The sequence below is a fragment of the Mesocricetus auratus genome, unplaced genomic scaffold (assembly GCF_017639785.1).
Source record: "Mesocricetus auratus isolate SY011 unplaced genomic scaffold, BCM_Maur_2.0 Super-Scaffold_100010, whole genome shotgun sequence".
In the NCBI taxonomy this organism is placed as follows: Eukaryota; Metazoa; Chordata; class Mammalia; order Rodentia; family Cricetidae; genus Mesocricetus; species Mesocricetus auratus.
Genome location: NW_024429194.1, coordinates 58,218,998 through 58,234,835, shown reverse-complemented (window position 1 = coordinate 58,234,835; position 15,838 = coordinate 58,218,998). Strand labels below are relative to the sequence as shown.

Genomic DNA, 15,838 nt, shown 5'->3' with positions numbered 1-15,838 from the left:
TAACTTAGGAGCCTTGGGGACAGTCTGAGGAAGAGCACTGCCTTTCTTAGCAAAGTTGAAGATTCCTGGTTTCTGGCTCATCTTGAAATAAATATGATCACAGAGCCTGAACACACAAGTAAAATTGCATTCATAATCAATACCCATTTAGAAATTGTATATGGAACAAGAATTTTATTCTAAACATGGTTTTGAAAAGCACTTGATTGCAGGATCATTAAGAACAACATCCTGAAACACAGTCCCATCCCCTCCCCGGAGATACCCAGTTTTACCCTGAAACCATGAACACTTTGGTAACTTGAGACTGATTTCTTTCCTAAGCTGCGAACCAAATAGAAGCCGTAGGAAACAGTGGTGGGATTTGTAGCATGTTGTAGACACCATTCTGCCACGTTGCTTTCTGACTTCAGACTTGACTTTAGATTCGAGGTCCACGCAGAATCCTGCTCTTCCTGTCTTGGGGAAGGAGACACAATGACAGACTCCTTTGTCCACCCCCACCACACCTGGGACATGCTGGAAAGGGCCCTGTGATTCTTTTGATTGTCTGTTTTCTTCTGTAACGGCTGAAGAGAATTTTGCATATGGCTAAGTTGATTGTGTTAGATGTTGTCATTAGGACTAATTATTTGAACAGAGCAGAAAGGAAGGAAACACCTTCATTTCTTTCCTCTCAGAACACGAATGGAATTTTGGCCATGCTGGATGAAGAGTGCCTGAGACCTGGCACCGTCACAGATGACACCTTCCTGGAAAAGCTGAACCAAGTCTGTGCCACCCACCAGCACTTCGAGAGCAGGATGAGCAAGTGTTCCCGCTTCCTAAATGACACGACCCTGCCTCACAGCTGCTTCAGAATCCAGCATTACGCTGGCAAGGTATGGGAAGCACCCCAGCCCACACAGCTATTCCCAGGGCTGCTATGGCTCCGGGGACAGTGCTGAACACTGTTGCCTCATGAGGCCAGCCAGAGCGACAGATGCTCTTTGGCCACTGAGCCTGGACCATGTTGAGCTGAATCTCTTTAACATGAGAGAACTGAAAGCAGAGCCGTGGCCTTAATAAACACCAGAAAGTGTTTTTAAATCATTGTATTATTATCTTCAGCTGTTAAACCATTCTGTCAAAAATGCCCAACAATGTTGATAAGTGATCATCCAGGAAAAAAAGGCCTACAGTGAGGTTTTAAAAGCACAAGCCATTTAGCAAAAATAAAGAAGAAATCTTAAATGGGTATTTTGAGAGACACTGGGGTTTTCTCAGCATTTGAGGAAGTTAATCTCAATAAAACAGTTTGAATAGTAGGCTAATTTTTAGCATCTCAAGAGATTTCTTTTTATTGGAGTTAATACTGCCTTTATAAATAAGAATGAAAACTTCACAAGGGGGAATTCCTTAGTTATACGTTTACTGAAAACAGTTAATACCTGGATTGCATTTTATCTCAGGATGCCTGAACATTGGCACTTTGTTTTCCTTCATTGGCCTGTGATATTAAAAGCCACATTCCTGCTTGGTCTCTCTGGTGCTAAGGATGTCTGTGAAAATGTCAGTGTTATCTTTATCTTCCCTTTTCTACTTTGGAACAGACTAGACTGGCATGTGAACAAAAAAGAAAAGAAAATCCTCAAATACATCCAGACACATACACAAACCAAAAAAATATCTGAAATCCTTTGAAAATGTTGTGATAACATTTTGGAGTTTATTCTTGCAAATCCTGAAGGACATTAGAATTTATTTTGATCTCTTCTGCAACCTCAACTGATAGAACTCAGAGTTGGAGGCAAACTGGGTATCAGTGTGTGATGATTCATGTACTGGGGACTTTTTGATGTTGAAGGAGTCTGGGTGTCATCCTTGTGTGACACTGTCTTATGCAGTGGGTCAGCACTGAGTTCCTTGTGCTCTTCACAGGTGCTGTACCAGGTGGAAGGATTTGTTGACAAGAACAATGACCTCCTGTACCGAGACCTGTCCCAAGCCATGTGGAAGGCCGGCCATGGCCTCATCAAATCTCTGTTCCCTGAAGGGAACCCTGCAAAAGTCAACCTGAAAAGACCTCCTACAGCAGGGTCACAGTTCAAGGCATCCGTGGCCACTTTGATGAAAAACCTGCAGACCAAGAATCCAAACTACATCAGGTACTTCCAGGATATCAGTTCAGATCTAAGAGCACTTAATGAATCTTATTTTCCCATTTGTTTAAATTTAAATGTAGCGGAGGATAGCAAGTACAATGATAATCAAATAACAATGGTGTTTGGTTGTCCTAAAAAATTCACAGCTCTGTTTCTTTCCTAAAAATGGAGGGGGGCAGGGGAGCTAAAGGAAGAAAATGTGGTATGGCATGACAGGAAACTGGAGGTTGGCATGTAGAAGTTCCCAACTTCCTGTTTGTGTGTTTTGGTTTTTTTTTTACAAATTACAAGAACAAATGGTAAGGTGTTTTCTTGGTGCTTTGCATGAAGCTCTGTTCTTGGCATGTGTTTGGATTCCAGTGATGTCAGAGCAGAGCAGCAAAGCAGGCAGCTTGGTGGCCACTCTGGTGTCCCTGAGGACCCAGGTCCTATACTTTCTTGGGAGAAACCATTTCTAAAACAACCCATATGTCTTTGAGGCAATAGAAAGACTCCCCCAATCCCTAGTGTCACGGGTTTGTTTGTTTGTTTGTTTGTTTGTTTGTTTGTTTGTTTTCCAGCTTCTAGGTCATCTTAGATGTGACTTGCTCTGGATTCGGGAAGGTCTCACTCTGGTTAGAATTTGCGGGGTGTGCTTGTTCACGAAGCAGTAGGAGGTGTGCTGTCTGACGGATTGGATGTTAGCACACACCTTGCCCTTGGAATGTCAGTTAGGAAGAAATCAGAGTGAAGGACGGGTTTTTGATTGGTTGTTTGGTTGGTTGGTTGGTTGATTGGTTGGTTTTTGGTTTTGTTTTTGTATGTTTGGTTTGTTTACCTAACATTTATATCAGTAGAAACAGAAATAGGCAAAATTATTCTGCCTTGATTTACCTAAGTTAGAATATATATTGGGAGAAAATCTCATTTCCAGAAAACAGTCAGGAATCTTTAATTATTTGTTTTTGCTATTCAGTTTTCTCAAGGTGCTGTTTTCATGAAGTGATACACACAGATTTGAGGTGTGAACAGTTCAATTACTTTATAATCATGATGTTTTCCCTGACAGCATCACCAGGGTTAAGACAGTAAATATGCACCATCAGCTTAGGGAGTTTTTGTTCTCTGGTTTTTGTGTGCTATGTAAGAAATTGGAATAGGCCCCAAGGCTGTGAGGCAGTCCTCGTGCCCACTGCTAGGATCTTCAGATTTCAGCATAAGGCTAAAACCTCTTTCCATTCATTTTCCCTGGTCCTTTATCAATCACCAATTGAACATATTTATAGGAGACTGACTCTGAACTTAAGACTTTCCTATTGGTTCATCTGTTGCCTTTGTTCAGTGCATAGAGTAGACATTACATGGTAAAAGGAAAAGTATGCAAACATCATGACAAAACCAGATGAGGTTTAATTGTCTGAAGTGTGCGTGTGTTTTAGGGAGGTCACGTTCTACAGCCATAACCATGGATGTTTAGCAGTTGTGTTGGTCAGCACAGGGATGACTGCTATGTGAACCAAAACTGATAATGTTCTGTAAGTCTGGCCTTTATTTCTTTGTAAGGACTTTTTAGTGTAATTGAGCTATTAGGGAAATTCTTTCTGTTTATGGCTCTGCCATTTCCAATGTGTGTCCTTCATCTTTGTGGTCAAAGAGAGCTGCCCACTATGTTGACACCCACAGTCAGCACTGAACTGACAAAGGCCTGTTTCATGGACACAGGAACACATTAGTTCTGCTTTGATACTAAAATTTGGTCATTTGACTACACCTGCCTACTAGCAGAGGAGTCTGGGAAAGTAGTCCTTCCTAAGCAACAAAGACCTTTGTTACAAAGAAACATGAGCCAAGGAGGCAGGACTGTGTTTTATCTTCTTACGGCCTTATCACCATTCATAACGAAGGCATGAATCCTAGTTGTACAGCTTTATTGGGATTTTACATATGTATATACATGTTAGCTAATTCAGATCAAAATATAAAAGACGTTGAGGTTGGGGAGATGGCTTAGTTGCTAAAGCAAACATGAAGACCTGACTTTAGATTCCCCAGAACCCACATAAAGAAGCTGGTCATAGCAGGACCTACCTGTAATCTTAGTGCTGGGAGGCAGGTTAGGAGATTCCTGGAGTCCTTATGTCTGTCACCTATGTGGACCCTGCCCCCCCATCTCTCAGAGGAAACGGCAATACAGACTCAACTGGTTTTACACAAACATCTCATGTAAATGTAGTTGTGCAGTGTGCACCATTTTCAGACTCTTTCACTCAACAAAATGTCATTGATGCTCATCGGTGCTATTGCATGTCTTAATCGTTTTTAAATTGCAGTATGTACAATATTGTATTTATTTTTAGTTTATTGTGAAATGGTTTGAAATAATTAGAAATGGTTTGGTTCTCCAAGAATAGCAAATAATGACTGTGAAATGGTTAGACATGAAACACTGGTTAAGATCCACAGAGGCAGAATTGAAAAGCTAAAATCCTTGACATGTTTTAGGTGCATCAAGCCGAATGATAAAAAGGCAGCACACATTTTCAACGAGAGTCTGGTATGCCATCAGATCAGGTACCTGGGTCTTCTGGAGAATGTCCGAGTGAGGCGCGCAGGCTACGCCTTCCGCCAGGCCTATGAACCTTGCCTGGAAAGATACAAGATGCTTTGCAAACAGACCTGGCCTCACTGGAAAGGGCCAGCAAGGTAAGCAACTCTGTGCCATTATCGGCTTTTAAATTATCCAAGTAGCATTGTGTTCTTGGTTTGATTTGGGTTTGTACCTGTATGCAAAGTTGGCTCTACCCTCTTCCATTAGGATACCATTGTAGATAATCCTCAACTTACTGTGGAGGTGTCACTTTTCTTTGACATTGAAACGGAATATATGAAATCTCTATTTGGAACTTGCATGCCTATAAATGTTTCAGATGTACACATGGTGAATTCATAGGCACTTGGTAGTTGATACATGAACTTGTGTGCCAGAGAGTAGCTGTTACAGGAGAGAAATCAGGCCTGGCCTGTGAGAACCTCCACTCTCACTAGTCAGGATTGCCATGGTGTCTGTAGCAGGCTGACTACTGCAGGGGGTACAGCAAGCCTGCTCATGGGCGAGACAGGCCCTTGTGCCAAGGTTGTACGCACATTTTCGGTTGAACACAGCCTTTTACAGGAAATTGAGTAGTAATTAGAAAGCATCCTGAGTTACAGAAGAGACAAAAATCACAAATGCCGTAGTCTCTGGTGTCTAATGCAGACTATTAGACAGGGTATTGTTTCTACACACCATTAATTTCTAGGATATTGTGCTAAGCATGCCATAACACAGAAAATTATTTATTCCTCAGATTGGTGGAGCCAGGCTAGTTTTAGGAACTAATGTTGAAACTAAGGTTAAGGCCTGTTCGGTCCACTTGATGCCATGTTCTGTAGCATCTCATTGGCCTGGCCCTTAGCTCTGTTTTGGGCTGTGCTGACCCCTGTGGATTGAGAGCAGTGATTAGTATTTCCAGAAGGCCTGGAAGATGGCTCAGTGATTTAAGAGCGCTTGCTGCTTTTTCAGAGGACTTGGGTTTGGTTCGCAGCATCTACCTGGCAGGTTGCAACATCTGAAGCTCACATTCCAGGGGACACTGCATCCTCTTCTGGCTTCCTCAGGACCAAGCACATGGGGATGTGCAGGCAAAACACCTGTATACAGAGTTCATTGAGTAGGTTCAATATGTCTGAAGTTTTTGCTCCTTGGCTCCATTGATAGTGACTATTTTTGTTTTATGTTACTAATCAAGAAGTTCCTACATTTCTTAGAGCACATGGTTCTAAACCTGCATTTGCTTTAGTGGTGTTTATTAATCTGGGTTAGTTTGTGCAAATAAATCTTGAAAATCCTTTGGTACAAAGATGATTGCTGGAAGAGTGATTACCTAAAAATGTAGCAGTGTTGGGCCTAGAGAGGTGGTTGAGCAGGAAAAGGTGCTCGCTGTGTGGCCCGACCACCTGAGTTTGATCTTAGAGCCACATGGTGAAAGTAGACAGTCGCTTCCTGCCAGTTGTACACACACACACACACACACACACACACACACACACACACACACACACACACACACAATGTACATTTTTTAATGTAGCTTTTTTGTGTATTAATGAGAACCTGATATGATATAGAGTACAACTACTTTTGTAATTCAGAAAAAACATTGTTTTGGGGTTTGTTTACTCTTTCAGGTCCGGTGTGGAGATTCTGTTTAATGAGCTAGAGATCCCTACAGAAGAATACTCCTTTGGTAGATCGAAGATATTCATCCGAAACCCACGAACAGTATGTAATCTTTACACTCCGAACTCGAATCCCATGCATGCTGGTTCATTCCATGGTACCACCATCAAGGCCATATTCATTTGTTTGTCTGCAATGTCCTGGGGCAAGTAAGGGATGGTGTATTATTTATACAACACCAAAGCCATATGACAGATTGTACAAAACATGAGAAATGAATTCAAAACTATCAAACCTTGGCTCAGCCTCCCTGCCTGATTCATAATGACTGGAAGGCAAGCCATTCATGTCTCCAGCATCTAAGTTATATGTGAGTATTAGGAATTACAGCTTGATGGGTGCACATGAAACATGAGGGGAAAATTTTTTTCAAAATTTACCAAATACATTGGCCTCCCTTAGAGTTCCTTGGAGTCTTTGTACAAACAGATGGATGAAAAGTATGATTATTATTGTCGCATGACTTAGTGAGATGAAAGTTTAGAGAGCTTGAGGGCACATAGATTGTTGAAGAGGCCACCAGCCCTGCATTAGGAGTTCTGCATTCCCAGATGAGCATCCTTTGCTTGAGGATCTAAACTCCAGCCTCTGGAGTTCTGGATATCATGTTGGTACACAGGGCTTCACCCTGAGCTGCTTGTATCCCGCAGAGTGGGGTGCTGGTCCCCCTCTGGCTCTTTTCAACCTTCTCTGAGTAACTAGATCCTTCATGAAGCCATCAAAATCTTTTCCTCATGCACCATCATTCAAGTAGCTGACCTCAATATCTGGTGAAGTCCTTTCATGCCCATCTATCGTTTCTTACTAGTTATTCCAATTGGAAGACCTAAGGAAGCAGCGGCTAGAGGACCTGGCCACTCTCATTCAGAAGATTTATCGGGGATGGAAATGTCGTACCCATTTCCTGCTCATGAAAAAAAGCCAAGTTGTGATTGCTGCCTGGTGCAGGAGATATGCGGTGAGTCCTTGAACTACAGCCTGATGTAACCAGCTAACTTCTCACTATGACCTGATGTAACCATGTCAACTTTTCACTACAACCTGACATAATCATGTCAACATCTTATTATAACCTGACATAACCATGTCAGCTTTTCACTACAGCCTGACATAACCATGTCAACTTCTCATTATAACCTGACATAACCATGTCAACTTTTCATTATAACCTGACATAACCATGTCAGCTTTTCACTACAACCTGGCATAATCATGTCAGCTTCTCATTATAACCTAATATAACCATGTCAGCTTTTCACTACAACCTGACATAACTGTGTCAACTTCTCACTGCAACCTGATGTAACCATGTCAACTTCTCATTATAACCTGACATAACCATGTCAGCTTTTCACTACAACCTGATGTAACCATGTCAACTTCTCTTTACAACCTGACGTAACCATAGCAACTTTTCATTACAAGCTGACATAACCATGACAACTTCTTATTCCAGCCTGACTTAAACATGGCAGCTAGTCATTAAAACCTGACATAACTATGCCACCTTCTCACTACAACCCGATATAATGATGCTAACTTCTCATTAAAACCTGATGTAACCATGGCAACTTCTCAACATTCTCTATGTGCTTACTATGTTTGCAACTTTTTACATAGCTAAAATTTCCCAACAACCTAATGGGATGCATGTTGCTCTTATTCTTTTTAGTCTGGGAAAAAAAGGCACTGAGCTTCTGGGAACCTGCCCATGACTGTCTGTGGCAGAGCATGGATCTGAGCCCAAGACAGTCTCAGAGTTTGGGTTTAGTGTTCGGGACTGTATTGCACTGATCTCGGGGAAGGATATAGCAGGAAATCTATCTTTGATTTTTGTCATTGGTTTGAGAAGATTGTGTCATTTGCTTCTCCTATGAGGGGGTCAGCGTTCCAAAATGTCTGACTGGCTGCATAGCGTTGAAGAGAGATGGTTTTAATACCAAAGCACTGAAACTCTATTTTATTTTAGTACAACTATGGTTTTGGTTAAAGAACTGGATCTTCTTTTGTCCTCAGATAGAAGGAGTCAATAATAAAGAATGTTTGCTTAGCTTATATGGAACTTCTTTTCAGAAATTTAGTACTTGGTTAAATGCCTTGTCGGAGGCATACCAACAGGTTTGGAAGGGCCTGAAGACTTGCCTCTACCTTCACTTAAATTTAAGTTGTGTTCTTGAAATGAATTATAGTGATAAGAAGAGCACAACTTGTGAATATTTTCATTCTAGGCAAAGTTTAAAAATGGATTAAATTTGCAATCAGGTCTCATTTAGTATAATCTTCCCTCTGCATCCAAAGAGGCATTTTGCCACCAGATAAAATCTGTATTGACATACTTTCATGAAATGCATTTTAGCATTTTCATGAATTTGGGGAACCATTAATGTTTTTAAGTGATAAAGCCTAAGATGCACTTGGTCTTTAAGTGGGGTCTTTAATTGCTTATTGTAATTAGGAAGATTATAGCCACAATACAAGTCTTTGATTGGCCACATTTGAAGAGAGGATTTGTTCGTGTTCTTTCAGCTAAAATACAATGGGCTGTTGTCACTCTACCTAGTGGTCATGGGCTCTCCTTCAAGCACACAGCAGTGCTTCTTAATTCTGCAGACTCATGATGCCCCTGGGAAAGGGGGGACCAATAAACAGCCTGCGGTTCAGATGTGCCTTTTATCATTTCTTATTTTGAGGTCATTAAGAAAATCCACCCTTGTGCAGATCCTTGATCAATCTGCCTCGAATTCTACAAAAAGCTTTAAAATACCTGCTGTGTTCTGAGAGTAGCAAAGTGGACCCAGCAGCCTGGTTCTTGACTTAATAAAGTGCATGCTTAACAAGGGAAATGGGTATCTATCTAGTTAGTGTTAGTATTGCTGTGATGAAACACTATGGCCAAAGCACCTTGGGGAGGAAAGGGTTTATTTAGTTTTCCACTCCCACATTCTATGTTCATCATCGAAGGAAGTCAGAACAGGAACTCAAGCAGGGACCTAGAGACAGGCGCTGATGCAGAGGCCATCGAGGAGTACTGCTTACTGGCTTGCTCTCCATGGTTTACTCAGCTTTTTGGAGGGATATTTGAAGCCAAACTCTATACTGCCCATCTCCTTCCATTACCTCTGATGTCCAGATGGAGCCCAGGCACTCAGATGTCACCAGAGAACAGGTGGCAGCAATCTCATGCTTCATAAGGAAAGGCTAATAACCCTACTTTAGTGGTTTTGAAATGCTTTGCGTTTTCATCAGATGCCCGTGTCCCAACATCCATTCCAAACCCAAAGTGTAAGGGCTGGCTTTTCCTGGGAGAGTATTCTAGCAGTTTTGCTGTCTTAAGGAATCAACTCTCCAGCAAGGCTTCAGGGCAGGGTGCTTGCTGAGCTAAAGTGTAGCTGTACGCCTTTCACAGTGTTGACCTTTGTCCCAGTCTACCCTCATGGGTGAGGATGGAGACAGACTCACACATTCTCAGGCTCCTGTTTACACTTGGTGTCAGGCTTTGATACCAGGCTTACTGAGGCAGAGTAAGAATAGCAAATCTAGAAGCACCCAGAAGGTTAGAGGCAGGCTGGCCCAGTACGTTGCATGAAAAATGATACCAAGAAGAGAATCCTCAAAAAGTAGGTGCAAAGCAGTGTGGGTCCACTCAGAATTGCTGTTGACAGTGGCAGTATGGAGGTAATGCAACAGCACAGTGCAGAGAGCAGGCGTTGGTAACAGTGGCTGCACCAGTTACAAGTCACTGTGTTTGGCATCCTTCGAGTGGACTGCAGGCTTGCTGGAATAACCTTGGGCTGTCTAACCTTTCACCTTCTCTATATGCTGGCTCCCGGGAGTGTGGATGACCAGGCATCCACTGTTCCTAGTGAACAGATACCCTTCCTTTGGTCTTCAAGGTCCATCTACCTTTGAGCTATGCAGACTGTTTACATCTTCACTTTTATCCCTGCAGCAACAGAAGCGGTACCAGCAGATAAAGAGCTCAGCCCTAGTGGTTCAGTCTTACATCCGGGGCTGGAAGGTGAGTTTAAATGTGTGCTTTACGTGTGTGGGAACTGGGGTTCTTCAGAAGGGGAGCTGTCTTCAGGCTCGCTCTGCAGGGAGGCTTCTGCATCTCCTGCACCTGTGCTGTAAACAGCACCATGGAAAGAGTAAATATTATGGGGCCAAGCAGGGAACCCTGGTGACCATGTCTTGGCAGGATCCTTTTAATCACTTTATGTTATTTTTAAAGCTCTGTTCTCTGAGTAGGAAGTCCCTGAAATAATACTGTATATAGTGTCAGCATCCTTGTGCCCAGTGCTTTGGTGAGAAGCCGTTTCTAGAAAGCTGCCAGGCAGCCACTGCTTGAGCCCCGTGGGTCTCAGCCTCACATCCATGACTTTCCAGTGATCCCCTGCAGCCACTGCACAGTGGCTGAAGGCTCCTGACTCTGGCTAGGACGGTGGCAGGGAAAGTGGGTAGTCACGGTGACTGCTTTGGTTCCAGATCCTTCCAGCTAAGGCTTGGTTCAGGGGTCAGTGAACTTTGGGCCCCAGGCAAACTTCAGCCTGTGTTCTGGTTCGTACAACCTTGAAGCCAAAATCAGTGTGTATGTTCTGAACCACTGTAAACAAAAAACAGAAGAGAATTCAAGCGTGTGAAAGAACCTGAAATGCGGATTTGGATATCCATATTTGAAGTTATAGCCATGTTCACCTATTTTAGACTCTAGGGCCATAATAGCTGCATAGTCTGGTAACTGTGGTGTGTTGTGTGACTTTCAACACCACAATATTTACCATCTTACTCTTTTTAAGAAAATAATTTTTTGTAAATTCTTTAAGAATTTCATACAGTGTATTTTGATTGATGGTTCCCCCCCCAATTCTTTCATGATCCACCTCCCCCCCACACACACACATTATCTTTTCCTTTTGCTGCTGTTTTCAAAGCCTTACCATCTTACTCCTTATAGAAAAAAGTTTACTAACCTAGGCTCTCCAGTTCTACTCTAGGCCTTTTCTGACTGCTATCCTATTAGATGTGCCATGGAATGTTCTGGATCCGAAAGGGATACTTTGAGGTTGTATTCAGGCCTACAGCTTCTCCAGAGGCTGTATACAGTCTGGGCTACAAATCTAGCTGCTTTGATTGGTAGGCCTTGGTGTAGACCTTGTCCAGATTAAGGGCTTGTCCAAGTTAATGTGGCCTGCTGCATGCAGGCTCTCCCTGAGCAGGGTTCTGGGCCCTGGGACTGGTCTATGAGCTAGAGACCCCAATGACAGGTCTGAAAGCTTTCTCCCAAGCTAGGAGCCCTCCTGGCTTGAGCAATTAATAGAAAGAAGTCACTCACTGGTTTGTACATAGCCTCTTGACTTGAAAGGATAGCCACAGTTACTTCCCACCAGAGTGAATAAAGAGATGGAATGGACTTTGGAGGAACATTGGAGAACTCTGGCCATGGTCTAAGACTGGGTCTCTACCTCTCTGTAGAGCCTGTGTTGCTGTGGCCATTATTTTCCTCTTGTACACCAGGGTGGGAGGCTGGTTTTTCATGGTGAGACCACCCTGCCATGTCAATGTCTCCTGGCTCTTCCTCCTTTCCCATGTGTATTTGGACTCTCGGCTCTTTGAAAATGATTTCCTAGTCACTCTCAAGTTCATTAAAAAAAAAAATTATCTCTGGGGATGATTTCTCTACCATAGGCTCGAAAACTCCTTCGGGAGCTGAAACATCAGAAGCGCTGTAAGGAGGCAGTCACCACCATCGCAGCGTACTGGCACGGAACCCAGGTAGGCCAGAGGCCCTGAGGAGGGGAGGTTGGGTTGGGAGTAACCGTGGAGCCGAGGACCCTCAGACTCAAGGGCAGAAAATGACTCACCGGCTTGAGCTACTGAGCACGCGATCGCCTCTTGCTCTTGGCAGCATTTTGGTGTGGGTGGTGGCACATGCTTTTGCATTTACTGTTGGTGATTGGTGTCTCCTTTTCTGTCTCCATTGGGAAGCAGCAGCAGCAGCCTTTCCTGCCTTAACCCTTTCTGTAACTCCTTTTCAAACGCACCACAGGCGCGAAGGGAGCTGAGACGGCTGAAGGAGGAGGCTAGGAATAAACATGCTATTGCAGTTATTTGGGCTTACTGGCTTGGATCGAAGGTACTTGATGCACATATCCCATTGCTGCGTCCGGGAACTCTGTAGTAACCAACCCTGGTCTCTTGGCATAACAGGGATGAAGGATGCAGTTGGTAGTGACTCACCTCAGTGCATGCTCTAGCAGCCAAATTAGTAAAACTGGTGATGCTAGACAGTAGTGTGCCATGGAAGCTTTGACCTGTACAGACCAAAACGCTAACCTTACTAATAAGGCTCTAGCATAGTTCTTCTGTAAACTCCTCTTAATTAACTTGCATGTTTAGTGCCCACTGTCTCCCACTGTTGAATGCTGGCTAGTTTTTAGGGGTACTTGTATGCAGGGGGGGCATGTGGAGAATGTTAAGATTGGGGTTTGAATCCGTTTCTACAGTGTGCTGATAAAATAGCGCCAGTAACGCATGTTTTTTAGAAGTACTCTTTGAATGAAATTGCATTTCAGGCTGAATGTGACTCCTATTGGTTATTGTAAGCCAACAGTGTTACATTTTCAGGGAAGGATCAACTGTGATTTCACAGAAAACTGTGTTCATGGGAAGCAATACTTGCCAGAGAAGAATCCCCGGAATTTCAGCATGGCTGTTTGTTTTCAGGGACAAAAGCCTCCTGGAACTCCCTAATCCCAGGCAGAGTCCTGGGCTCTGGGAACATTTCATAGACCCCCCAAGGAACAAGAGTTTTGGATGTTTTTCTTACTTAGAAATCAAAGGTCATCTTTGCTTAAAAATGTATTCCAGTTAGAAACAAAACTCCACAAGCCCTGTGTTTTTGTTAAAGTCTACCTTGTCAGTATTGTAAGCCCATCTATCTTGTCGGGTGAATAAGAAGTCAACCACGTGGGCTACACAACAGGTTTGTCAAAAACTGGCCAAAACTGTTCATTTGTATTTTTTCTAGAAGTCTGTAAAAACCAACCTAGTTCCTTAGCCAGTTAAGAGACATGTCCCAGCAGACATGGTGCTGCGGTAGGGACTTCTCCAGTGAACTTATTCCCTAGTCGCAGTGCTGGAATGTCTTGAAAGTCAATGCCCATCACTTGTCTTGTGAAACAGCATGCCCAAGGTTGATTTTCCCCAGTGTCATCTTTTGCCTCATTTCAGATTTTATTATGTCTCACTTTTTGGGATCCTAGCCAAACTTTGTTTTGGGGGATGTGGTGGACTGATTCCAGGGCCTTCTGGATGTTAGTTTGCCCCCAGTACAGTTCATTTACGCATGCTGCTTCTAACCTGAGCTGGGAAGGACTTCTGCGTTTTGTTAGTTTTGCTTACACTCACATACCCGTTTTTTTGCAAATGGTTTTTCATACAAATTGTCTTTTTAGTTCATCCAAACAAAGACTCTTGAGAGGGTCACAGCAAAAGGCAGTAGAGTAAGGTCATTCTGTAAGGGAGCTAAGCAAATGTGAAGAAAGCAGTGAGGAGACAATCCTCTTGGGTGTCACGTCATTGTCCCTTGCCCAGAAGTGATTCTCAGTGCACCGAACTACAGGCCGCTGCGCCTGCTCCACATACACCCTTGGGTTGGAATAAGCGTGCACTGTTCCTCTGCCGTTCTGCAGTCCTGCTCAAATATTGGCTCTCCTGTTTGGTGGGGGGTACCTTTTTCTGGTCATTTGTGCTGTCTGCATTGGGCTGTCTCTTATTTACTATCTAAAACATTCTAGGCTCGAAGGGAATTGAAACGCTTGAAGGAGGAGGCTAGGCGTAAGCATGCAGTTGCTGTCATTTGGGCTTACTGGCTTGGACTGAAGGTACTTCCATCACCACGTCTTCCTACTGCCCTGGGTGACTTCCGTAAAGCCTCGCACCTACTAACCTGAGAAACTGGCGGCGCCTGCTGCTGTCTGCACAGTCTTAGGAAATGTCAGCTTGCCTAATTTTGTTTCTTCTTAAGGGAAAAAAAAAATGGAAACAACCACACACTAGTTTTTCTCATTTTAATGTGATTTAAATTTCTTTCAATAAGTAATGAGTGTAATGCAGTATATTTTGTCCAAGACATGAAGACATGTTGTTGTCTGAGTTTTATTTTTTTATTTATTTGTTTGTTTGTTTTGCTTTTCAAGGCAGGGTTTCTGGAACTCTGTAAACCAGGCTGGCCTTGAACTCACAGAACTCTGCCAGCCTCTTCTCCCTGAGTGCTGGGACTAAAGGCAGTTGCTACCACTGCCCAGCTTTTTATGAGCTTTTAAATCATGAGGCAGAGTGCGGTCCTGGAGCTGGAGGCCGATCTCCATCCACAGTAGCCTGCAAGTGGGCGGCAGGCTTTGTTTCTGGTCTGTCTGCCTGTGCTGTCCCTCTGAGGGCTAGAGTGGAGCTTTCTTCCGAGCACTCGTGGCCCAGCACACATCGGAGTGTTTGCCCCAGTAAACTGAGAAATGTTGCTGAATGAGATGGAGGGATCGTAAAGAGGAGAGACTGTAAGGCTCAGACCTTGAGATTAAGGCGGGTGCTTGGTCCAGGAGGGGAAGCACACACAATACGTGGGAAAATTTGACTCTGAGCATGACAGGCAAAATGAGAATTTGTTCTTCCTGTTTAGTAATTAGCCAACATAGTGAGACATCCATGTAGCCTTTTGAGGGCGATCATGGTCCTTTCCACACTATTTCTCTTCACATTCTACTTTAGTCCAGTAACATTAACTCTTATTACAAATATTTGAAAATTAGCTGAGCAATCATCGATTCTGCAGCTCAACAGCCTTCAGAAATACCTCTGAATATTGCTTTGAATATAATCTCCATTTCCCCGGAAAATTCCTCCCACAAACATCTAGCTCATTATCCTTTTTGATTATTCTGAGTATTCATAAGGTAATTAAGAAGTGACTTCAATATGAGTCCAACAGATGTTCTATTTGACAGATTCTGAATATGTCCTCTGCATGCTCTGTTTGGAAGCCAAACAAAACTGAGCATTTCCTGGTTTGTGTTTTTTGGATTTGCATCGTAATTTTTATAAGAGGAAGGAAGCAGGCAGGATTGAATCCAGACTTTTACTCCCCATTCTGAGTTTCATTGCATATGCTTTCACATTGTTTTTGCACTGGGGTGTGCGATAGCAGCACCCAGCCCACAGGTGAATGCTGTTTCTGCAGAATTCAGTGGGCTTGCCCTAACTGCAGCTCATCCTCCTCGGTTCCTAATGAGACAGAAATGTCCTATTCCCATTATTACTGTTATGAAATAAGATTAAACTTTTTTGAAGTTTAAGCTTGTAATAATCTTGTCACTTTTATCATGAAAGCAAGTTATGTTGATGTGAGCAATACTTTTGTACTTTGAAAGGATTTGACTTGCTT

At 43.1% G+C, this 15,838-nt stretch overlaps 1 protein-coding gene across 6 annotated transcripts in view; it reads left to right on the top strand.

The window, feature by feature from the left end:
• Window positions 1-15,838, top strand: part of Myo1b (myosin IB) — a 162,752-nt gene that overhangs the window by 130,979 nt on the left and 15,935 nt on the right. For 2 of the 6 annotated variants that reach the window (XM_040753657.1, XM_040753658.1), the window contains 9 exons: window positions 681-881; window positions 1,921-2,147; window positions 4,626-4,826; window positions 6,351-6,444; window positions 7,211-7,360; window positions 10,352-10,420; window positions 12,088-12,174; window positions 12,449-12,535; window positions 14,199-14,285. In XM_040753657.1, coding sequence (XP_040609591.1) covers window positions 681-881; window positions 1,921-2,147; window positions 4,626-4,826; window positions 6,351-6,444; window positions 7,211-7,360; window positions 10,352-10,420; window positions 12,088-12,174; window positions 12,449-12,535; window positions 14,199-14,285 — 1,203 coding nt within the window. The remainder of the gene's footprint in view (window positions 1-680; window positions 882-1,920; window positions 2,148-4,625; window positions 4,827-6,350; window positions 6,445-7,210; window positions 7,361-10,351; window positions 10,421-12,087; window positions 12,175-12,448; window positions 12,536-14,198; window positions 14,286-15,838) is intronic. The other 4 variants (XM_040753660.1, XM_040753659.1, XM_040753662.1 and 1 more) reach the window with 2 other exon arrangements.